Source organism: Heptranchias perlo, chromosome 33 (assembly GCF_035084215.1).
Source record: "Heptranchias perlo isolate sHepPer1 chromosome 33, sHepPer1.hap1, whole genome shotgun sequence".
Lineage (NCBI taxonomy): Eukaryota > Metazoa > Chordata > Chondrichthyes > Hexanchiformes > Hexanchidae > Heptranchias > Heptranchias perlo.
In genome coordinates this window covers 26895658-26923431 of record NC_090357.1, presented here as the reverse complement: position 1 = coordinate 26923431, position 27774 = coordinate 26895658, and the positions used below count along the sequence as shown (strand labels likewise).

The 27774-nt window shown below is 45.1% G+C and overlaps 1 protein-coding gene across 1 annotated transcript in view; it reads left to right on the top strand.

Moving 5' to 3' along the window:
- The window catches only part of kirrel3a (kirre like nephrin family adhesion molecule 3a), a 441035-nt gene that overhangs the window by 352900 nt on the left and 60361 nt on the right, over positions 1–27774 (top strand). The window contains exon 6 of the mRNA XM_067970790.1: positions 13885–13990. Within this exon, the coding sequence (XP_067826891.1) occupies positions 13885–13990 (106 nt within the window). The remainder of the gene's footprint in view (positions 1–13884; positions 13991–27774) is intronic.

The window sequence follows — 27774 nt, the reverse complement described above, 5'->3', positions numbered from 1 at the left end:
CCGATACTGCCAACAATCTACACCAACCGATACTATCCAACAATCTACACCAACCGATACTATCCAACAATCTACACCAACCGATACTACCAACAATCTGCACCAACCGATACTACCAACAATCTACACCAACCGATACTACCAACAATCTACACCAACCGATACTATCCATCAATCTACACCAACCGATACTATCCAACAATCTACACCAACCGATACTATCCAACAATCTACACCAACCGATACTACCCAACAATCTACACCAACCGATACTACCAACAATCTACACCAACCGATACTATCCAACAATCTACACCAACCGATACTACCAACAATCTACACCAACCGATACTATCCCACAATCTACACCAACCGATACTACCCAACAATCTACACCAACCGATACTACCAACAATCTACACCAACCGATACTATCCAACAATCTACACCAACCGATACTACCAACAATCTACACCAACCGATACTATCCCACAATCTACACCAACCGATACTATCCAACAATCTACACCAACCGATACTACCAACAATCTACACCAACCGATACTATCCAACAATCTACACCAACCGATACTACCAACAATCTACACCAACCGATACTATCCCACAATCTACACCAACCGATACTACCCAACAATCTACACCAACCGATACTACCAACAATCTACACCAACCGATACTACCCAACAATCTACACCAACCGATACTATCCAACAATCTACACCAACCGATACTACCCAACAATCTACACCAACCGATACTATCCAACAATCTACACCAACCGATACTACCAACAATCTACACCAACCGATACTATCCCACAATCTACACCAACCGATACTACCCAACAATCTACACCAACCGATACTATCCAACAATCTACACCAACCGATACTACCAACAATCTACACCAACCGATACTATCCCACAATCTACACCAACCGATACTACCCAACAATCTACACCAACCGATACTACCAACAATCTACACCAACCGATACTATCCAACAATCTACACCAACCGATACTATCCAACAATCTACACCAACCGATACTATCCCACAATCAACACCAACCGATACTATCCAACAATGTACACCAACCGATACTATCCAACAATCTACACCAACCGATACTATCCAACAATCTACACCAACCGATACTACCAACAATCTACACCAACCGATACTATCCAACAATCTACACCAACCGATACTACCAACAATCTACACCAACCGATACTACCCAACAATCTACACCAACCGATACTACCCAACAATCTACACCAACCGATACTACCAACAATCTACACCAACCGATACTATCCAACAATCTACACCAACCGATACTATCCAACAATCTACACCAACCGATACTACCAACAATCTACACCAACCGATACTATCCCACAATCTACACCAACCGATACTATCCAACAATCTACACCAACCGATACTATCCAACAATCTACACCAACCGATACTACCAACAATCTACACCAACCGATACTATCCAACAATCTACACCAACCGATACTACCAACAATCTACACCAACCGATACTACTAACAATCTACACCAACCGATACTACCAACAATCTACACCAACCGATACTATCCCACAATCTACACCAACCGATACTATCCAACAATCTACACCAACCGATACTATCCAACAATCTACACCAACCGATACTATCCAACAATCTACACCAACCGATACTACCAACAATCTACACCAACCGATACTACTAACAATCTACACCAACCGATACTATCCAACAATCTACACCAACCGATACTATCCAACAATCTACACCAACCGATACTACCAACAATCTACACCAACCGATACTACCAACAATCTACACCAACCGATACTATCCAACAATCTACACCAACCGATACTACCCAACAATCTCCACCAACCGATACTACCAACAATCTACACCAACCGATACTACCAACAATCTACACCAACCGATACTACCCCACAATCTACACCAACCGATACTACCAACAATCTACACCAACCGAAACTACCCCACAATCTCCACCAACCGATACTACCAACAATCTACACCAACCGATACTACGAACAATCTACACCAACCGATACTATCCAACAATCTACACCAACCGATACTACCAACAATCTACACCAACCGATACTATCCAACAATCTACACCAACCGATACTACCCAACAATCTACACCAACCGATACTACCAACAATCTACACCAACCGATACTACCAACAATCTACACCAACCGATACTACCAACAATCTACACCAACCGATACTATCCAACAATCTACACCAACCGATACTACCCAACAATCTACACCAACCGATACTACCAACAATCTACACCAACCGATACTACCAACAATCTACACCAACCGATACTACCAACAATCTGCACCAACCGATACTATCCAACAATCTACACCAACCGATACTACCAACAATCTACACCAACCGATACTACCAACAATCTACACCAACCGATACTACCAACAATCTACACCAACTGATACTATCCAACAATCTACACCAACTGATACTATCCAACAATCTACACCAACCGATACTATCCAACAATCTTCACCAACCGATACTATCCAACAATCTACACCAACCGATACTATCCAACAATCTACACCAACCGATACTACCAACAATCTACACCAACCGATACTACCAACAATCTACACCATCCGATACCATCCAACAATCTACACCAACCGATACTACCAACAATCTACACCAACCGATACTATCCAACAATCTACACCAACTGATACTACCAACAATCTACACCAACCGATACTACCAACAATCTACACCAACCGATACTACCAACAATCTACACCAACCGATACTATCCAACAATCTACACCAACCGATACTATCCATCAATCTACACCAACCGATACTATCCAACAATCTACACCAACCGATACTATCCATCAATCTACACCAACCGATACTATCCATCAATCTACACCAACCGATACTATCCAACAATCTACACCAACCGATACTATCCAACAATCTACACCAACCGATACTACCCCACAATCTACACCAACCGATACTATCCAACAATCTACACCAACCGATACTACCCAACAATCTACACCAACCGATACTACCAACAATCTACACCAACCGATACTATCCAACAATCTACACCAACCGATACTACCAACAATCTACACCAACCGATACTATCCCACAATCTACACCAACCGATACTACCCAACAATCTACACCAACCGATACTATCCAACAATCTACACCAACCGATACTACCAACAATCTACACCAACCGATACTATCCAACAATCTACACCAACCGATACTACCCAACAATCTACACCAACCGATACTACCAACAATCTACACCAACCGATACTATCCAACAATCTACACCAACCGATACTACCAACAATCTACACCAACCGATACTATCCAACAATCTACACCAACCGATACTATCCAACAATCTACACCAACCGATACTACCAACAATCTACACCAACCGATACTATCCAACAATCTACACCAACCGATACTACCAACAATCTACACCAACCGATACTACCAACAATCTACACCAACCGATACTATCCAACAATCTACACCAACCGATACTACCCAACAATCTCCACCAACCGATACTACCAACAATCGACACCAACCGATACTACCAACAATCTACACCAACCGATACGACCCCACAATCTACACCAACCGATACTACCAACAATCTACACCAACCGAAACTACCCCACAATCTACACCAACCGATACTACCAACAATCTACACCAACCGATACTACCAACAATCTACACCAACCGATACTACCAACAATCTACACCAACCGATACTATCCAACAATCTACACCAACCGATACTACCCAACAATCTACACCAACAGATACTACCAACAATCTACACCAACCGATACTACCAACAATCTACACCAACCGATACTATCCAACAATCTACACCAACCGATACTATCCAACAATCTACACCAACCGATACTACCCAACAATCTACACCAACCGATACTATCCAACAATCTACACCAACCGATACTACCCAACAATCTACACCAACCGATACTATCCAACAATCTGCACCAACCGATACTATCCAACAATCTACACCAACCGATACTACCAACAATCTACACCAACCGATACTACCAACAATCTACACCAACCGATACTACCAACAATCTGCACCAACCGATACTATCCAACAATCTACACCAACCGATACTACCAACAATCTACACCAACCGATACTACCAACAATCTACACCAACCGATACTATCCAACAATCTACACCAACCGATACTATCCAACAATCTACACCAACTGATACTATCCAACAATCTACACCAACAGATACTATCCAACAATCTACACCAACCGATACTATCAAACAATCTACACCAACCGATACTATCCAACAATCTACACCAACCGATACTATCCAACAATCTACACCAACCGATACTACCAACAATCTACACCAACCGATACTATCCAACAATCTACACCAACCGATACTACCAACAATCTACACCATCCGATACCATCCAACAATCTACACCAACCGATACTACCAACAATCTACACCAACCGATACTATCCAACAATCTACACCAACTGATACTACCAACAATCTACACCAACCGATACTACCAACAATCTACACCAACCGATACTACCAACAATCTACACCAACCGATACTATCCAACAATCTACACCAACTGATACTGCCAACAATCTACACCAACCGATACTATCCAACAATCTACACCAACCGATACTAGCCAACAATCTACACCAACCGATACTACCAACAATCTACACCAACCGATACTATCCAACAATCTACACCAACCGATACTATCCAACAATCTACACCAACCGATACTACCAACAATCTACACCAACCGATACGATCAAACAATCGACACCAACTGATACTACCAACAATCTACACCAACCGATACTATCTAACAATCTACACCAACCGATACTATCCAACAATCTACACCAACCGATACTACCAACAATCTACACCAACCGATACTACCAACAATCTACACCAACCGATACTATCCAACAATCTACACCAACCGATACTATCCAACAATCTGCACCAATCGATACTACCAACAATCTACACCAACCGATACTACCAACAATCTACACCAACCGATACTACCAACAATCTGCACCAACCGATACTACCAACAATCTACACCAACCGATACTATCCAACAATCTACACCAACCGATACTACCAACAATCTACACCAACCGATACTACCAACAATGTACACCAACCGATACTATCCAACAATCTACACCAACCGATACTACCAACAATCTAGACCAACCGATACTACACCACAATCTACACCAACCGATACTACCAACAATCTACACCAACCGATACTACCAACAATCTACACCAACCGATACTATCCAACAATCTACACCAACCGATACTACCAACAATCTGCACCAACCGATACTACCAACAATCTTCACCAACCGATACTACCAACAATCTACACCAACCGATACTATCCAACAATCTACACCAACCGATCCTACCAACAATCTACACCAACCGATACTATCCAACAATCTACACCAACCGATACTATCCATCAATCTACACCAACCGATACTATCCAACAATCTACACCAACCGATACTATCCAACAATCTACACCAACCGATACTACCCAACAATCTACACCAACCGATACTACCAACAATCTACACCAACCGATACTATCCAACAATCTACACCAACCGATACTACCAACAATCTACACCAACCGATACTATCCCACAATCTACACCAACCGATACTACCCAACAATCTACACCAACCGATACTACCAACAATCTACACCAACCGATACTATCCAACAATCTACACCAACCGATACTATCCAACAATCTACACCAACCGATACTATCCCACAATCTACACCAACCGATACTATCCAACAATGTACACCAACCGATACTATCCAACAATCTACACCAACCGATACTATCCAACAATCTACACCAACCGATACTACCAACAATCTACACCAACCGATACTATCCAACAATCTACACCAACCGATACTACCAACAATCTACACCAACCGATACTATCCAACAATCTACACCAACCGATACTACCCAACAATCTACACCAACCGATACTACCAACAATCTACACCAACCGATACTATCCAACAATCTACACCAACCGATACTATCCAACAATCTACACCAACTGATACTACCAACAATCTACACCAACCGATACTATCCCACAATCTGCACCAACCGATACTATCCAACAATCTACACCAACCGATACTATCCAACAATCTACACCAACCGATACTACCAACAATCTACACCAACCGATACTATCCAACAATCTACACCAACCGATACTACCAACAATCTACACCAACCGATACTATCCAACAATCTACACCAACCGATACTATCCAACAATCTACACCAACCGATACTACCCAACAATCTCCACCAACCGATACTACCAACAATCTACACCAACCGATACTACCAACAATCTACACCAACCGATACTACCCCACAATCTACACCAACCGATACTACCAACAATCTACACCAACCGAAACTACCCCACAATCTACACCAACCGATACTACCAACAATCTACACCAACCGATACTACCAACAATCTACACCAACCGATACTATCCAACAATCTACACCAACCGATACTACCAACAATCTACACCAACCGATACTATCCAACAATCTACACCAACCGATACTACCAACAATCTACACCAACCGATACTATCCAACAATCTACACCAACCGATACTGTCCAACAATCTACACCAACCGATACTACCCAACAATCTACACCAACCGATACTATCCAACAATCTACACCAACCGATACTATCCAACAATCTACACCAACCGATACTATCCAACAATCTACACCAACCGATACTACCAACAATCTGCACCAACCGATACTACCCAACAATCGACACCAACCGATACTACCAACAAACTACACCAACCGATACTACCAACAATCTACACCAACCGATACTATCCAACAATCTACACCAACCGATACTACCAACAATCTACACCAACCGATACTATCCAACAATCTACACCAACCGATACTACCAACAATCTACACCAACCGATACTACCCCACAATCTACACCAACCGATACTATCCAACAATCTACACCAACTGATACTACCCCACAATCTACACCAACCGATACTACCAACAATCTACACCAACCGATACTACCCCACAATCTACACCAACCGATACTACCAACAATCTACACCAACCGATACTACCAACAATCTACACCAACCGATACTACCCCACAATCTACACCAACCGATACTACCAACAATCTACACCAACCGATACTACCAACAATCTACACCAACCGATACTATCCATCAATCTACACCAACCGATACTATCCAACAATCTACACCAACCGATACTATCCAACAATCTACACCAACCGATACTACCCCACAATCTACACCAACCGATACTATCCAACAATCTACACCAACCGATACTATCCATCAATCTACACCAACCGATACTATCCAACAATCTACACCAACCGATACTATCCAACAATCTACACCAACCGATACTACCCCACAATCTACACCAACCGATACTATCCAACAATCTACACCAACCGATACTACCAACAATCTACACCAACCGATACTATCCAACAATCTACACCAACCGATACTATCAACAATCTACACCAACCGATACTATCCAACAATCTACACCAACCGATACTATCCAACAATCTACACCAACCGATACTATCCAACAATCTACACCAACCGATACTATCCCACAATCTACACCAACCGATACTATCCAACAATGTACACCAACCGATACTATCCAACAATCTACACCAACCGATACTATCCAACAATCTACACCAACCGATACTACCAACAATCTACACCAACCGATACTATCCAACAATCTACACCAACCGATACTACCAACAATCTACACCAACCGATACTATCCAACAATCTACACCAACCGATACTATCCAACAATCTACACCAACCGATACTATCCCACAATCTACACCAACCGATACTATCCAACAATCTACACCAACGGATACTATCCAACAATCTACACCAACCGATACTATCCAACAATCTACACCAACCGATACTGTCCAACAATCTACACCAACCGATACTACCAACAATCTACACCAACCGATACTATCCAACAATCTACACCAACCGATACTACCCAACAATCTCCACCAACCGATACTACCAACAATCTACACCAACCGATACCACCAACAATCTACACCAACCGATACTATCCAACAATCTACACCAACCGATACTATCCAACAATCTACACCAACCGATACTACCCAACAATCTCCACCAACCGATACTACCAACAATCTACACCAACCGATACTACCCCACAATCTACACCAACCGATACTACCAACAATCTACACCAACCGAAACTACCCCACAATCTACACCAACCGATACTACCAACAATCTACACCAACCGATACTACCAACAATCTACACCAACCGATACTACCCAACAATCTACACCAACCGATACTACCAACAATCTACACCAACCGATACTATCCAACAATCTACACCAACCGATACTATCCAACAATCTACACCAACCGATACTACCCAACAATCTACACCAACCGATACTATCCAACAATCTGCACCAACCGATACTATCCAACAATCTGCACCAACCGATACTACCAACAATCTACACCAACCGATACTACCAACAATCTGCACCAACCGATACTACCAACAATCTACACCAACCGATACTACCAACAATCTACACCAACCGATACTACCAACAATCTACACCAACCGATACTACCAACAATCTACACCAACCGATACTATCCAACAATCTACACCAACCGATACTACCAACAATCTACACCAACCGATACTACCCCACAATCTACACCAACCGATACTATCCAACAATCTACACCAACCGATACTACCCCACAATCTACACCAACCGATACTACCCCACAATCTACACCAACCGATACTACCAACAATCTACACCAACCGATACTACCCCACAATCTACACCAACCGATACTACCCCACAATCTACACCAACCGATACTACCAACAATCTGCACCAACCGATACTACCAACAATCTACACCAACCGATACTACCAACAATCTACACCAACCGATACTACCCCACAATCTACACCAACCGATACTACCAACAATCTACACCAACCGATACTACCAACAATCTACACCCCCGATGACCGACAACCCCCAGATGGCAGGAAACCTGTAAACGAAAAACAACGTCCTTACATCAAAATCGTAAGGACATCCCGGAAACCCGAAATTGCGGGTTTTGCATCAGGAATTCCACCCCCCACCCCCCACCCCCCACCCGACTCCAGGCTAAAATCATGCCCCTTCTGTTGAAATATATTTACCTACATTTTGAACCCCCTCAAAATGACACCATCAGGATGGGGGGGGCGCAATGATTGTATTCAGCAGTGCATCTGAGGAGGAGGCACATCACCATCCGTGGCAGGCACGGCGTGCAGTTCTGGGAGTTGAAGCTCCACAAGACAGAGGTGCGTCACAGGGACCTGCAGAATAGCAGAGAGGGGAACAATGGAGAGACCGAGGTCGCAGGAGGCACTACCCGTGTGAAAGGGTCTATAGTCAGAGGCTGAGATTCCTGGACCTCTCTGAGGAACAGTGCCTCCGAAGGCTCAGATTGAGTCACCAGGTGGTCGCAGATGCCTGCGTGCTTCTTCATGTAGAGCTGCTCCCGACTGGGCCTGGTGGCATCGCATTGCCCTTCGCAGTTAAAGTCACCACTGCCCTCAACTTCTTTGCCTCTGGATCCTTCCAGGGCGCCACTGGTGACATCTCCAGGGTCTCTCCGTCGTCTGCCCATAAGTGTATACGACAGGTGATGGATGGTTTGTTTGCCAAGGCACCCGACTACATCAACTTCCCCATCGACGATATCAGCCAGACTGAGAGGGCAGTAGTTTTCCATTCTCTGGCTGGCTTCCCACGGGTCCAGAGTGCAATTGATTGCACACATGAGACAATCCGAGCACCTCCATATGAGCCAGGACTGTTCAGCAACTGAAAGGGATATTATTCCATCAATGCACAGCTGGTTTGCGACCACCGGAAGAGGTTTCTGCAGATGTGTGCCAAATTCCCTGGCAGCTGCCATGATTCCTTCATTCTGCACGAGTCCAACATCCTGGCCCTCTTCCACGCACAAAACAGATTTAAGGGCTGGTTCCTCGGAGAGAAGGGATACCCGCTGTAGACGTGGCTCATGACACCTGTGAGAAACCCCACCAGCGAGGCACAGCAGCAGTACAACGAAGGTCACATCACCACCAGGTCTGTCATTGAACAAGCCATTGGAATGCTCAAGATGAGCTTCAGGTGCCTGGATCAATCTGGGGGATCTTCCACTTCCTTGTCCCCTTTTTCCATCATCCCTCGCCTGGACCAGGGCCACATCACTCCTACCACTCTGCTAGACAACAGTTTGGAGGACATGTGTGACGCCTTGTAAGGCCACTTCTAATGTATCTCTCTGCCTGTTTAAGGCGGCAGAATGTTGGTCACCCTGATTCCACACGACCGTTGTCAGGACCTGAATGGACTCACTTGAAGCTCATTGGAGGCTGCCATTCTCTCCATCGTGGACATTCCTGCACTTACTCGTGCCACCAGTCCACTAATGCTGGAGGTGGACTCCTCCATCCTCCCCGCTATTGTGGAGAGTGTGCATGGCACATCTTCCAGTACCTCGCAGTGCATCTGTACCTCGATCATTTTCCTTTCAAAGGATGGCCCCCGGGGTTCAGCATCTGTGCGGAGCTTGGAGAGGAGTGCGCCCACCGATGCGGACTCTCCACAGCTGCCCCTGCCACCAGTGTCTGCTCATGCTCACTTGTGTGTGGTGCATCAACAGGTGACAACCCAACTAACCCTCTAATAGTACCCACTGAGGTGTGAGAATCTGCGCTGGTGCATGGTTCGCTAAGATATGACGGTGCGCCCTCAGAGGCTGGGAGCTCCTCTCAGGAATCGCCCTTGTCCCAGTCGTGATCTCTTCAACAATCCTTGAAGGCGCTGGAAGGGAACATACAGCAATATGAAGAATCATCACAGAAGTGATGTTGCGATGTGCATCCTGAGATGTCCAAGAGGCCAATCATTGATAACATCGATCCACATTGCGTGTGAGGGATGGTAAATTCTGTTACCAGATGTTTGCAAGGCGCCAGTCTCGGCATCTCCGACAGCCAGGCATTCCTGCATCTGGCTGAGGTCCAACACCTCCTCCTCCGCCTCTGCCAGGGCCACTATTTGTGGTGGCCCCCACTCCAGTCCTACTCCTCTCCTGTGCATTTTGTGCTCTCTTCTACAAGGGGAGAAAGAACAGACGTGTGAGTGAGTGAGGGTGACAGGGTCACCCGATGGATGCATTGCTTTGAGTGAGACGGCCCATGAAAGAGATGTACCAGAGTGTGACTCATGACATTGCATCAGGACTGGGGTGAGTGGGAGTGGGAGTGGTGAGTTCACAAATGGGGAGGTGAAGAAGTGCACAGAAAGTGAAGATAAGTTAATAATGAGACTTAAGTGGGTGTGAGGAGTGATGTGATGGAGTAGGCTTGGCAAGACAGAGTGAGAGGAGGTGGAGAGGGGTGAGATGTACACCACAGGATATAGGCGAATCAATAACTGTACTCACTTACTCACTTTTTCTGACCTGGTTAGGTCATTAAAGCGCTTCCTGTATTTCACTCACGACCTTCCCACGGTGTTCCTGCTGCTCAGCTCCTCTGCCACCTCAAGTCAGGCCTTTTTGGTACTTCCTCCTCTCCCCCAGGTATAGGACTTCCCTCCTGCTCCTCACACCGGCCAGTAGCAACTCAAGTGAGGAGTCGCTAAAACAGGGTGCTGCCTTTGTCCTTTGTTGTTCCATTTCTTTAAATTGCTTCTTTCTCCCTCAAAATCCATGGTTGCAATGTCACTTTAAATACTCCAGTTCCCAGCATGTCATTCGGGTACGCAGTGCGCCCGCTGCGGAGCTTGGAGACACGAAAGCCGGAAGTCACGTTAAGGGCTGTTGACCGGAGGTCACCAGTTACGGTTACTGGCTTAGTACAAAGAGGAGACGTCCTGCAGCCCCTAGCCAACAGGGCCTTCAATTGAGTTGCGATCGCTCAAGAAAATGCACGAAAATTTTTTCCTGGTTTCCTACTCGCATATTGTCCCCAACCCCCCACCTGCTGAGACCCCGCCGTTATGTTAAAATTTATCCCCATGTTTCCTACATTGCCCAATGATCTACCCAACTGATTCTCCATTCCCTGCATTACTCAACAGCCGACTTCAACCAAGTCCGGATTTCCTGTTCCACTATACAATCCATTCCAACTGAATCCATGAGGTTGATTTTCATGTGACCACTTTCATCAGGCAGGAGGGGGGGTCCAAGCAGATTGCCAAATTGTTGGTCGAAAATTCAACGGCTTCACCATGGAGTCCCGCTTGTCCTGGGAAATTAAAGGTGAAGGGAGGCGATCTCGATGGAAGGCCATGGAGGGTCTCCTGACCCACCAAAAATCATTTGCAATCCTGTTCTTTTAACTATTTTTGAGCAGCCTGCAGCGGCTCCTTCAAGGACCGGTGGATAGGCTGCTCAACGCCAGCTAGCAATGGGCAGAGTCTACACGGTGCACACTCCCCTTACTGATACTTCAAAGTTGCATCAGGGTCCTATTGATGTCATTGCTCTCCATGAGGATCCCACCGCTTTCTGGGAAGCACCTGGGTTGCCCATTTCAAGGCCCCAACCATACCCGCCTGGTAGAATGGATGAAAATCGGCCCCAAGTTTCTTACTTTACTCAAAGTCTACTCCAACTAACTCTCATTTTGCATACTAACCAATAGTTAGTATATATAGATAGCCAGCCTCCCAACTCCACCCTCCATAAACTTCAGCTCATCCAAAAGCTCTGCTGCCAGTATCCTAACTCGCATCAAGTCCCGTTCACCCATCACCCCTATGCTCTCTGACCTATGTTGGCTCCCAGTCCACAAATTTAAAATTCTCATCCTCGTTTTCAAATCCCTCCATGGCCTCGTTTCTCTCTGTTTCTGTAATCTCCTCCAGCCCTGCGAGAACTCTGCGTTCCTCCAACTCTGGCCTCTTACACATCCCCCATTCCCTTCGCTTCATCATTGGCAGCCGCGTCTGCGGCCACCTCCTTTAGGACCCTCCTTAAAACCCAACTCTTTGACCGTGCTTTTAGTCACCCTTCCTAATATCTTCTTCTTTGGCACTGTGTCAACTTGTGTCTGATTGTACTCTTATGAAAAGCCTTGGGACGTTTTCCTACGTTATAGGCGCTATATAAATGTTGTTGTTGTTGTTGTTGTTGTTGTTGTTGTCGTCGTCTCTTCCAACTGACTCTACATTTCCTATCTAACCAAATAGTCTACTCCACTGACTCTACATTTACTGGGCTACCTAACAGTCTATTTCAATTGACTTTGCATTCACTATGCTGGGTGAAAGTCGCTTTTGCCAACACACTAATTCCGAGAGTGAGAGCTACAGTATGGAACATCACTCTACCTCTTTTCTTCCTTTTCTCCCTGTAGACCCACCTCTGGTGAACCTGACTGTGGAGCCGCAGCCCGTCCTGGAAGGAAGCACAGTGAGATTCCGATGCTCTGCGAAAGCAAACCCTGCTGTCAGCCTGTACAGGTACCAGTTCATCTCCTGTGGGGTAGGACTAACGCTTAAAATTAGCCGTGTTAGTAAGCCCATCCAGTGTGGGACTGAGCCATGCTGACCAGGAAAGTCCTAGATTCCGTGCCTGGTCCGTGCTGGGTTTGGTGATCTCTGCTGGAACCGTAGTTGGGATCCCACAATTGGCCTCAGTGTAGTAGAGTTCCTGACTACTGTCCAACAACCCCATGGTGGGAAGTGCCTGAAGACATGGGCAGAGGACAAGTGCCTCTTCTGTCAATGCTCACTGTCTAGGCTCAATGGGTGAGGTGCTGTGGTCATCCGTTGCTCAGTGCCTTCAGGAGAGGGAGAGACAACACTGAAGTGAGAAGCGAAACAAGGAAACGGGCGGTGAGTGTAGGCTGCATGATAGTGCAGCAGATTCACGCTCGAAGGCGCTGTCACAGAGAGAAAGCAGCTTCAGTCTCCGTGAGCTGCTGTGACACACCTCCTATTGGATGACGACAGAGATTAGGTCAGCAGGGCCCTGAGCGTCTGTCCAAGTTCTCAAGTACAATGGGCCAGAGTTTATTTTTAATTGTTATTTGTTCTCGGGTTGTGGTCAACGTTGGCAAGGCTGGCATTTATTGCCCATCCCTCATTGGGCTGAGAGGCTAGTGCTGGGCTGCTTTCTTTTTGCAACTGAGAGGCCTGCGAGGCCACCTAAGAGGCCAGGTGTTGTGGGGCTGGAGTCATGTGTAGGCCAGACTATGGAGGTTCCCTTTGCTGAGGGACATTAGAGTGACCCAGATGAGAAATAGTGAGAAACTTCCTACCCTCCTCATTTCTGTACAAATCCTAGCAAGTTGTTAACTGGGCCACAGCACCAAGCAGAGCTTGGGCAATGATTTTGATCAAAGTATCTCTCTCAGCAGGGAGGCATCAGCAGGCTGCTGGTTAGAGTGGGACAGCTTCTTTTAGATTCTGTCGGTTTCAGTGATGAAAAGTGTTTAAAATGTTAAAAGGAGTGTTTAAAAGGATTCGATAGGATAGATACACAGAAACTATTTCCTCTGATGGGGGAATCAAGAATGAGGTGGCTGTGGGCCAGAAATTGCTCCTGAAATAACGGAGGAGCTCAACGGCGCTCTCCGTTTTTAGCGGCGAATCGAAGGAGAAAGTTCCCGCGTTTGCACATGCGCAGTGAAACATGGAAATCGTGAACTTGCTCCTAGTGGTTCGCCGACGATGTGACAGCTTCGAATTAAAGGGCCATCGCACGCTGCAATCAGAGAAATCATTGGAAAGTCGCCAACTTGCTTATCGGCCCAGCTGGAAAGTAACAAATTATGCCACCAAACAGTTACGCTTAAAAATACCAGGTCGAAACTAAGTTTTAACAGTGCGGAAAGTCTTAATGACGGCCAAACAACTAAAAATTAACTTTTAAAAATGAGGAGTCTCATTACACCTTATTTTAATCGTTTTTGGTCATTAAATTTTTTTAAAATTAAAAACTTAATTTTTTTTTACTTTTCCCTTCTGTCTCTTCAATTTAGTTCAATTATTTTTTTGATTATAAAAAAAAATTACATTTTTTATTTACAATGACATTCAGAATATAACTTTAAATGAATGAAGTCTGCTCGCCTGCTTGAGCAATGCAGCCTGAATCTGTGGGCGGGACTTCTCTTCCTGACAGATTTTGTGGGCGTGTCTTCTCCTCACACACTTGTCCAGCCGCGCGGCAACTCACGCTGCTCAGAGGCTGCGTTGATAGCGTACATTTTTTTTAAAGTTCAAATTCATGCAATTCGAGGCCACGGAGCTCACAGTAAGTATTCTAGTTAATTTAATTCGCATGAGCTGCGGTGAGCGTTGCCTCTCCGCGAGGAGCGATTACGGACCCATCATCTTAAAATTACAGCTGGGCCATTTAGGAGGGAAATCAGGAAGCACTTTTTTTGCACAGAGGGTAAATAGAAATCTGGAATTCTCTGCGCAAAAGGCTGTGGATGCTGAGAGACAAGTGGAGCTCTCAAGACTGGGATTGATAGATTTTTGTTAGGTAAGGATATCAAGGGATATGGAACCAAGGTGGGTAAATGGAGTTGAGCTTTGGTTAGCCTTGATCTAATTGAATGGCAAAGCAGGCTCGAGATGCTGACTGGCCTCTTCCTGTTCCTATGTTCCTGAGCTGAGATTCTATCACAGGGACTGTGACAATGGAAGTGCCTTACTGCTCTCCCTGAGACGGGGTCTGAGATGCCTGGTCGGGGGACTATAGGTGGAGCTAATCTACCTGACATGGGCATCTTGATCATCCCTTATTTCGATGACCTCGGCAACTAAACCTGTCACCCCCCGGGAGAGGGCGAGTGAAGGAATGCAAGAATGGCATCTCATTGGAAAGTAGAAGTTATCATCTCAACTGACACAAGGCGATATTGGCAGCGGAGAAGTCAACACAAGGGAGCTGCTTTCACCTTGTGACAAGAAGCCCATGGGATTAAAGGGGCAGTGGCTGCATGGATACAAAAATGACTAATGGACAGAAAGCAGAGAGTAGTGGTGAACGGTTGTTTTTCAGACTGGATGGAAGTATACAGTGGTATTCCCCAGGGGTCAGTATTAGGACCACTGTTCTTTTTGATATATATTAATGACTTGGACTTGGGTATACAAGGTATGATTTCAAAGTTTGCAGATGACACGAAACTCAGAAATGTACTAAGCAGTGAGAAGGATAGTACCAGACTTCAGGAGGACATGGACAGACTGGTGAAATGGGCCAGACACATGGCAGATGAAATTTAATGCAGGGAAGTGTGAAGTGATACATTTTGGTGGGAAGAATGAGGAGAGACAATATAAACTAAATGTTAATTTAAAATTTTAAAGGGGGTGCAGGAACAGAGAGATCTGGGAGTGAACGTACATAAATCTTTGAAGGTGGCAGGACAAGTTGAGAAGGCTTACAGTCTTGGCTTTATAAATAGAGGCATAGAGTACAAAAGCATGGAAGTTATGCTAAACCTTAATAAAACACTGGTTAGGCACCAGCTGGAGTATTGTGGCCAATTCTGGCCACCACACTTTATGAAGGATGTCAAGACCTTAGAGAGAGTGCAGAGGAGATTTACTAGAATGGTACCAGGGATGAGGGACTTCAGTTTTGTGGAGAGACTGGAGAAGCTGGGATTGTTCTCCTTAGAACAGAGAAGGCTAAGGGGAGATTTGATAGAGGTGTTCAAAATCATGAAGGGTTTTGACAGAGTAAATAAGGAGAAATTGTTTCCAGTGGCTGAAGGGTCAGTAACCAGAGGAGACAGATTTAAGAAAATTGGCAAAAGAACCAGAGGCGACATGAGGAATAAAACTTTTACACAGCGAGTTGTTGTGATCTGGAATGCACGGTCTGAAAGGGCGGTGGACACAGATCAATAATAACTTTCAAAAGGGAATTGGATAAATACTTGAAGGAGTAAAATTTGCAGGGCTATGGGGAAAGAGCTGGGGTGCGGGAGTAATTGGACAGCTCTTTCAAAAGAGCTGGCACAGGCATGATGGGATGAATGACCTGCTTCTGTGCTGTATCATTCTATGATTCTATGAAGCAAGGAAATGAATTTGCACTCATACAGCAGATTGCCCAGCCTTGCTCAGCAGATGCTGCCTGTTAAATGATTGATCATTTTTTTTGAACCAACATTCAGAATGAGAAGGGTCTAACAGCATGTGGCTCCCCAGTGAAGTAATCAACTGTTACATTTAGTGGCGAATAAATGAAATACTTTAGGCTTTTGTTGTTATTGTAATTACAGCAGAGCCTCTCGATGGCCCTGTGCGCCACAGAGCATCTGGTTTAATTCCTGGCCAAATGCTTATTTAACCGATCTCAGCCCGGGCAGCAGTTGGGAGGCCACAATTGGCCTGAGTGTCTCTGGGCTATGGAGCGAACAATCTACCCGGGTTCTCGCTCTTGATCGCTAAATAGTGACCCGCTACTGGAAGTCTGCATGTGCGTGGGTGTTAGTTCAAGGCAGGACCAGGCTCAACTGATCACACAAGGCCACTGAGACAAGGTACTGTTGGGTGACTGAAGCCTTTTGGATTTCTCCCCCAGCAAGAGTCAGCACCTTCAGGGGCAAAGGGAGAAAAATTAAAAAAATAACACCCAAAGCAAGTATTTTGCCTCTGACACAAATCACTGAAATGAAACGGTGAAGATTAACCCTTTTGAGTACTGAATGTCTTTTGGAACTTGCACGTTTGTTACCTGCCAAAAATGTTGAGTTAATCTCTGCCATCAAATTCAGCTCATGTCTCGCCTGCCATGTGGGGTGTATCAACAGTCCGCTTTATTGGCAGCCCATCCTCCACCCTAAACACCCACTCCCTCCACCACCGTGGCTGCAGTGTGTACTATCTACAGGATGCACTGCAGCAAGTCATCAAGGTTTCTTCACCTCCCAAACCCACGACCCCCACCACCTGGAAGGACGTGGGCAGCAGGTGTATGGGAACACCGTCACCTCCAAGTTCCCCTCCAAGTCACACACCATCCCGACTTGGACATATATTGGCCGTTCCTTTATTGTCGCTGGGTCAAAATCCGGAAACTCCCCTACCCAACAGCACTGTGGGAGAACCTTCATCGCACGGACTGCAGCGGTTCAAGAAGAAGGGCCACCACCACCTTCTCAAGGGCAATTAGTGACGGGCAATAAATGCCCGCCTCGCCAGCGACACCCATATTCCGAGAATTAAAAAACGAGCAGTGCTGTTTTATGCTTACTGTAATCCAAGCAAAATCTTTCCACGGCTGTTGTCTGGCAGTGAGAGAGTCCTACTACTGATATCTGATGTGTTGGTTAAATAGAGGATCATTAGTTACCAGGAGGGAAATGTACAGCAGTGATCCGAACACAGCCCAGAGCCCCAGGGTCCCAGAAGCCATCATAAACCACAAGTATGAGGCTTGCATGTTAGTTAACCTCCTTCCTTCTATGGTTCACAGCAACACGCTTCTGGTAAGCACGAGACAGTTGAGTATACACGACAGACTTTATTGTACAGAACAGGTGATCAATCTGTACAGTACAAGGGTGGCATTCGGTTTCTCTCTCCATCGACATCAACAACATATTTATCATAGAACAACACTGAATACACATCAGTATATCTCAGCACAACCATTGACAGCACTTTCAATGTATACTATAACTGTCAGTATGTATGTTGCAATAACACAGTGTCTATATTATAACTGTCAGTAAATATGCTGCAATAACACAGTCTATATTATAACTGTCAGTGTATATGGAACAATAACCCACAGTCTATATTATAACTGTCAGTCTATATGGAACAATAACCCACAGTCTATATTATAACTGTCAGTCTATATGGAACAATAACCCACAGTCTATATTATAACTGTCAGTCTATATGGAACAATAACCCACAGTCTGTATTATAACTGTCAGTCTATATGGTGCAATAACACACAGTCTATATTATAACTGTCAGTCTATATGCTGCAATAACACACTGTCTATATTATAACTGTCAGTCTATATGGAACAACAACCCACAGTCTATATTATAACTGTCAGTCTATATGGTGCAATAACACACAATCTATATTATAACTGTCAGTCTATATGGTGCAATAACACACAGTCTATATGATAAAACACTCAGCGTATATTGTGACAAAATGATTGAAGTGAAACTATCGCACGATATAAAATGGAGCTGGTGTCCTTTGTCCACTTCTCAGTGGTTGAGGCTCTCGAACAATAAGAATTGATTTAAATTTAAATGTATGAAATTTAGCACAGAGAGCAGGAGAAATCAATTGATACAGGGGATTGTGAGACTATGGGGTTAGTGATTGAAGCAGAGACCATGTCAACCTTAAGTATAGGTTAGATAAATGGTTGAAGGAAAAGGGACATGGGACCTCTGCAGGTACATGGGATTAGGATACTGCTGGTGTGGAGGATAAACACCAAAACAAACTGGATGGGCCGAATGGCATATTTCTAATTTCTAAGTAATTCGATGGAAAAGGAAAACCAGGTGCAGTGCGGGAGATGCTTGAGTAATAAAGGTTCACTAGCAATACCTACAGGTCGGAAAACCTGACTACAGTGCATAAAAATAAAATCAGGGCCCCCTCTCCTCTCCCACGCTCACTCCTTCACACTGAGCGTAGGGAGGTGTTCGGGCCCCCTCTCCCACGCTCACTCCTTCACACTGGTGGGGGGGGGGGTTTAGTGTCCCCTCTCCTCTCCTACACTCGCTGTTCTGCTCGAGAGAAACTCAGCAGGAACAGGAAGGTGAAAAGATATTGGCCTAGAAATTGGTTTGCTGGCACGAACAGAGCACGGGGAATGATACCTGTCCCAGGACAGGTAGGCCCAAGGCACGCCCGATATTGGGCCTTGGACCTCATTTTAAATGAGACCGACGAGCTGCGGACACATGCTGAGCTTCCCCAGATAGCTTGCCGGTAAATCAGCATTGGAATTCAGGCCACTGCATCGCCAACAATAGGCCCAAGGTTAGGTCCTGGGAGGGGCAGGAGGTAATCGGGTGAGGTGGGGAAGCGATCGGTAGGGACTGAGTGGGGGCCAACAACGGTTTTCGGCACTGCAGTGGGGCTGGGAGGAGCACTCCTGCACTTCCTGGCTCCAGATTCAGATAAGTATTCATTAACAAACTTACCTTTTTGGTGGCGGCCTGCAGTGGTCCCTTTAAGGGATCACTGGGTAGGCCATTTGTAGACCTGATTTTCCTGAACGCAGCATGCTCAGCACTGGCTGGGTTCAGGGCAGCCCAGTTTTACAAAGGGGGCCTGAAACAGGCGTTAGACCCCCAATTTGCATTGCGCAGGCCCTGTACGCCTCTTTTTCTGCCTTTACCAATATGGCGGGAGGCGCACTTTTGATGTGGGATGTGCACACAGCACCGGTCGTCATTTTGGACCCTTCAGCGCCCATTCTCCGCCTGCAAAATGAGCGCGATGTCCACCAATTTCTAGGCCATTAAGAGTTTCGAATGAACTGGAAAAGATGAAAGAAATTAAAGATTTAAATCCATGATATATCCCACAATTAAGTAGCAATTACCGAATTCGACATTTGTCCTTCAAGCAGTTAATTTTATATAATCTGATGTAATTCGAAACCCAGAGCGTTTAACTATGGGCTGGGAATTAGCGGCACTTCATATACTCTGACAGGTGAACACTGACCTTGTAATTCTTCGCCGTGTGATGCTAGCTCTCTTTTTTGGGAGGTCCCAAATTTCCCTCGGCGAGAATCATGAAGAATAGCACAATCTTATGTAAATTATGCAAATCGTTCTTAATAAAGAATTAATTCATATAATACATCATTGAAATCCTCGCAGGTTAAAGATTTGAATAAAATATACAGTAATATCCAGCAGAAAATCATCTATTAAAACCACATTATAGTCATGCAGTCAGATTGCATTTTTCTTAATTTATTTGAAACAGAAATGATCAGAATGAGGCAACTATTGCTCTGTTCACCTCTGCTTCAAAGCCCAGAGGCCTCATACTCTCTCGAAAATGCCTATACAAACATACAATACAATTATAGGATATTGACGGACAGGAGAAGACCAGATGGTCCATCAAGCCTGTCCCACACAGGCTGGAGCATCTTGACTAAATATTTCTTCCCAACCCCCATGTCCCAGCCACTCCCACAGCCATGTAATCTCCTGGGAGGGGCAAAAAAAAACAAAGAAAAAACCAGGGCCAATAAAGGAAAACATACTCTGGAAGATTCCTCTCCGACCCCTTCAGGCCATCGAAACCAGTCTTGGAGATCACGTGGACCAAGTGTGCCATTATTTCTCGCTCCATTGATTCTCGCTCCATTATTTCTCGCTCCATTGATTCTCGCTCCATTGATTCTCGCTCCATTATTTCTCGCTCCATTATTTCTCGCTCCATTGATTCTCGCTCCATTATTTCTCGCTCCATTATTTCTCGCTCCATTGATTCTCGCTCCATTAATTCTCGCTCCATTAATTCTCGCTCCATTAATTCTCGCTCCATTAATTCTCACTCCATTAATTCTCGCTCCATTGATTCTCGCTCCATTAATTCTCGCTCCATTAATTCTCACTCCATTAATTCTCGCTCCATTGATTCTCGCTCCATTAATTCTCGCTCCATTAATTCTCGCTCCATTATTTCTCGCTCCATTGATTCTCACTCCATTAATTCTCACTCCATTAATTCTCGCTCCATTAATTCTCGCTCCATTAATTCTCGCTCCATTAATTCTCGCTCCATTAATTCTCACTCCATTAATTCTCGCTCCATTAATTCTCGCTCCATTGATTCTCACTCCATTAATTCTCGCTCCATTAATTCTCGCTCCATTAATTCTCACTCCATTATTTCTCGCTCCATTGATTCTCACTCCATTAATTCTCACTCCATTAATTCTCGCTCCATTAATTCTCACTCCATTAATTCTCACTCCATTAATTCTCGCTCCATTATTTCTCGCTCCATTAATTCTCGCTCCATTAATTCTCACTCCATTATTTCTCGCTCCATTGATTCTCACTCCATTAATTCTCACTCCATTAATTCTCGCTCCATTGATTCTCACTCCATTAATTCTCACTCCATTAATTCTCGCTCCATTAATTCTCACTCCATTAATTCTCACTCCATTAATTCTCGCTCCATTATTTCTCGCTCCATTGATTCTCACTCCATTAATTCTCGCTCCATTAATTCTCGCTCCATTATTTCTCGCTCCATTGATTCTCACTCCATTAATTCTCGCTCCATTAATTCTCGCTCCATTATTTCTCGCTCCATTGATTCTCGCTCCATTAATTCTCGCTCCATTAATTCTCGCTCCATTATTTCTCGCTCCATTGATTCTCGCTCCATTAATTCTCGCTCCATTATTTCTCGCTCCATTAATTCTCGCTCCATTAATTCTCGCTCCATTATTTCTCGCTCCATTAATTCTCGCTCCATTATTTCTCGCTCCATTAATTCTCGCTCCATTAATTCTCGCTCCATTAATTCTCGCTCCATTATTTCTCACTCCATTAATTCTCACTCCATTAATTCTCACTCCATTATTTCTCGCTCCATTAATTCTCACTCCATTAATTCTCACTCCATTAATTCTCACTCCATTAATTCTCACTCCATTATTTCTCGCTCCATTAATTCTCACTCCATTAATTCTCACTCCATTAATTCTCGCTCCATTATTTCTCGCTCCATTGATTCTCGCTCCATTGATTCTCGCTCCATTAATTCTCACTCCATTAATTCTCACTCCATTATTTCTCGCTCCATTAATTCTCACTCCATTAATTCTCACTCCATTAATTCTCGCTCCATTATTTCTCGCTCCATTGATTCTCGCTCCATTGATTCTCGCTCCATTAATTCTCACTCCATTAATTCTCGCTCCATTATTTCTCGCTCCATTAATTCTCACTCCATTAATTCTCGCTCCATTATTTCTCGCTCCATTAATTCTCACTCCATTAATTCTCGCTCCATTATTTCTCGCTCCATTATTTCTCGCTCCATTGATTCTCGCTCCATTAATTCTCACTCCATTAATTCTCGCTCCATTATTTCTCGCTCCATTAATTCTCGCTCCATTATTTCTCGCTCCATTGATTTTCACTCCATTGACTCTTGGTCCATTGATTCTCGGTCCATTGATTCTTGGTCCATTGATTCTCGGTCCATTGATTCTCGGTCCATTGATTCTCACACCATTGATTCTCACACCATTGATTCTCATCCCGTTGATTCTCGCTCCGTTGATTCTCGCTCCGTTGATTCTCGCTCCGTTGATTCTCGCTCCGTTGATTCTCGCTCCGTTGATTCTCGGTCCATTGATTCTCGCTGCATTGCGAGGTCAGAGATCATCCCCTGCGGTTGTTGTTTTAACTGTGAAAAGTAGATTGAACAGCAGGAGAGTTACAAAGCTTTCAGCATCTTCTACATCGATTGTGCCCCCTCCGAGGGTCTGACTCCTGTTGGGGTCCACTAGCACGGGTGCCATCTCCAGTTTTCCAGTTCCTCCTCCAAATGGCCATTCTTCATTTGTGGTTCTAGCTAGTGAGTGTCAGCATGCTATTTGACTTTGGAGAGCATCATGGCTCAGCCCGATCTTGTCCTCACCCAGCATTCCAGCAGTCGGTACCTGATAGCGATTGGGAGCAGGGACACTGGCTCATTTTCCCCTCCCTAGCTCAGGGGTACTGAGGACAATTGAAACACCCCCAACTGCTACCCTGGCTCAAAGTTAACTAACTCAACACAAACGAGGGATTGAACCCGAGACATTCTGTTCTTATTGAAAGAACACCACTTCGGGTGGTGGACATACCCAGCCAACAAGAAAGCTTTCCACTTGTCTCTGATCCAAGCTTCCATTTGATCTGATTGCTGCTACAGTCCCGGCTTCACTCTTAGTTGGGGTGTCTCAGTGCCTCTGAGTTGGGGAGGGGGGGGATTCAGCCCATGTTCTCATTCTTGGTCGTTCTCCAATGACCAGCATGGACTGAATCAGCCGTGACTCCCTCCCAGGTAGAATAGATTGCCGACACTCACTGTCAATGCCCACACATGAAGTAAGGCCATTTGATGGAGGTACTGAGGGGAGGCTGATGCTCGTAGAACTGGTGTCCAATGGGAAACCACAGCTTCAGGAGGAGAGCGAAGAAAATAATGAAAGAAAAATTTGTCAGTAACATTTAACGTAACTACCTTCGGTCTCCTTCTCCTTCAATTTGTTGGTAAATTGGTCAGAGATGTCAGTGTTGAGGTGTACAGACACAGAATGATGGGTCAGTACTGTCACGGGATCAGTCAGTCACACAGTGATGGGCCAGTGCTGTCAGGAGGTCAGACACACAGTGATGGGTCAGTGCTGTCAGGAGGTCAGACACACAGTGATGGGTCAGTGCTGTCGGGAGGTCAGACACACAGTGATGGGTCAGTGCTGTCGGGAGGTCAGACACACAGTGATGGGTCAGTGCTGTCGGGAGGTCAGACACACAGTGATGGGTCAGTGCTGTCGGGAGGTCAGACACACAGTGATGGGTCAGTGCTGTCGGGAGGTCGGTCAGTCACACAGTGATGGGTCAGTGCTGTCGGGTGGTCAGTCAGTCACAGTGATGGGTCAGTGCTGTCGGGTGGTCAGTCAGTCACAGTGATGGGTCAGAGCTGTCATGCCACACCAAAAACTATAATTAAAAATCAGACAGAAACTTCAGCATCCAATTGTTCAACAGAAACACCGGCAGAACTTTCAATTTAAATCAAAAGTGGAGAAATGAAGTTTGACCTTTTCTCTGTGTGAGCTGACTAACTGCCTCCTGCCCTGATAACAGATAATTGAGCAGTTTGTCAGACAGCTTGTGTCGGTGGTGTTTGGAGTGTGTCAGTGAGAAGCGGAGGCTGTGAATGGAGTGTGAGGTGCTCCTCTCACTACCGTCGGCACAATTGTCCGCAGCACTTGGTGATGGGCACTCTAGGGCTGTTGAAATGTTGAAACAGTCGGATTCCTTGGATTGCGAGGACTACCCAGTTCAACACATGGTGCACATACCTTAACAAGCCTGCACTCAAAGGGAATTGCTACCTTGTACACCAGTACTAGTGGATGACACTACAGTGGATGATATATTTCTTAATGCTAAAGGGATCAAGGTTTATGGGGAAAAAGCGGGAACAGGGTACTGAGTTAGACAATCAGCCATGATCATTTTGAATGGCGGACCAGGCCCGAAGGGCCGAATGGCCCACTCTTGCTCCTATTTTCTATGTTTCTATGATTCACCAGATCCCCACACAAACACACTTATTAGTGCCCAACCACAGGGTAGTTGGATATTTGAAGCTTGTTGATTAACTCAGGGGCTTTAATAAGAACATGGGAACAGGAGGAGCCCCTTCAGCCCCTCTAGCCTACTCCACCATTCAATTAGATAATGGCTGATCTGTAACTCAACACCATTTACCCACCTCTGATCCATATCCCTTGATACCCTTACCTAACAAAAGTCTATCGATCTCAGCCTTGAAAGTTCCAATTGTCCTTTAGCATCAACAGTCTTTTGTGAGAGAGAGTTCCAGATTGCTACTACCCTTTTCGTGAAAAAGTGCTTTCTGATTTCGCTCCTGAATGGCCTGGCTCTAATTTTAAGATTGTGTCCCTCTTGTTCTGGATTCCTTCATCAGAGGGAATAGTTTCTCTGTATCTACCCTATCGAATCCTTTTATCATTTTAAACACCTCAATCAGATCACCCCTCAATCTTCTACATTTAACATTGAGTATCTGAAGAGGGGGCCCTTACCCAAAGGTTCTGACAGATCATGCCAAGGGTTCAGCTCTGTTAAACGACCTGCGGTGTGGTACTGAGACATGCAGAGCAGGTTCTATCGCCGGCCTCTGTTCAGTTAGCTGATCTTGGCCAACAGTTGAGCTGCCACAATTGGCCTTAGTCCCCTGGGCTCTGGAGAGGAAAATCCCCTTTCTGATCAGCGTCCATTGACACCTGCTGGAACATGAACGCGTATGGACCTTGTACAAAGTCGTGCTCGGCTGCAACGCTCCCTAAGACAAGTAGCATACAAGCACTGAACGTCTGGCCTGACACAATCGCTCGGGGAGGGTACCAGAGGGTGGCGTTGCCTATGGAACTGCACCCAGTGAGAGCCGGCTCCATCAGATCAAGTGAGCAGAGAACTGCCAGAGAACATTTGCTAGAAATCAAATCCAATAAATCTAGTAATTGTGGGCTGGCATCAGAAAGTGACCATGAAAGCTGCTGGAATTGGTGTAAAAACCCAACTGGTTCACTAATGTCCCTCAGGGAAGGGGACCTGCCACCCTGACAAGGTCTGGCCTACATGTGACTCCAGTCCCACACTATTTGGTTGACAATTTGGAAATAATAAAGTCTACCCACATTATGCTCCATCTCTCTGAGCTGACAGAAGGCACTAGGCTTTCAGACAACGTACCTCAGGCTAAAAACTACGAATGAGATTATACAAAAATGAATCTGCAGATACTATCTTAAATCACACCATTTCTTTAAAACTGTTCTTCTCAAACTATAATAACAAAGGTCTTTGTGGTGTATTTTATATAAGTGCATGCCTTTGCACCCATGGAACTGTGCCTCACTGCAGTAGCTTATCCTGTGACAGAACAACATAAACTGAACTGACGAACCAGGGAAAGCTTTCCATATTCATTCCCTGATTCAGGCAACCTTCTGCCGACAGAATTGCATTTCAAAGGTGCGAAGAGCTCCTCCAGGAAATCTAACTCAAACAATTCACACAGCTTCCAGATAAAAGCAGAAGTGCGAGTGTTGAGCTGGCAGGATCCCCTGGTGGGATCGCCGTATTATATAATGACGTGGTCATTTCCAAAAACAGACAGCAGGCACTGAAGAGATTACAGGCTTGTCTTTCAAAGTCCTCGTCCAGCAGCTACTGCAATGACTGTGAGTATAGGCAATTGGCAGCCATATTAACTATACCCTGTCACCTGGTGGATTTGCTTCCCCTTATTAGGTAATACAGATGACTCAGTCCGACATGACCTCATGAATCCAAATAGAAAATACAAATTAAATAAACAGGGGTTTAACGCTGTGCCACCCCATCATTAGCCTACAGATTCCATTTCCTGCCTCCATAATTCTCTTTCCTTTCCATCGTCTCCCGGTACCGTCGGCCATTCAAGACTGGGATGAGGAGGA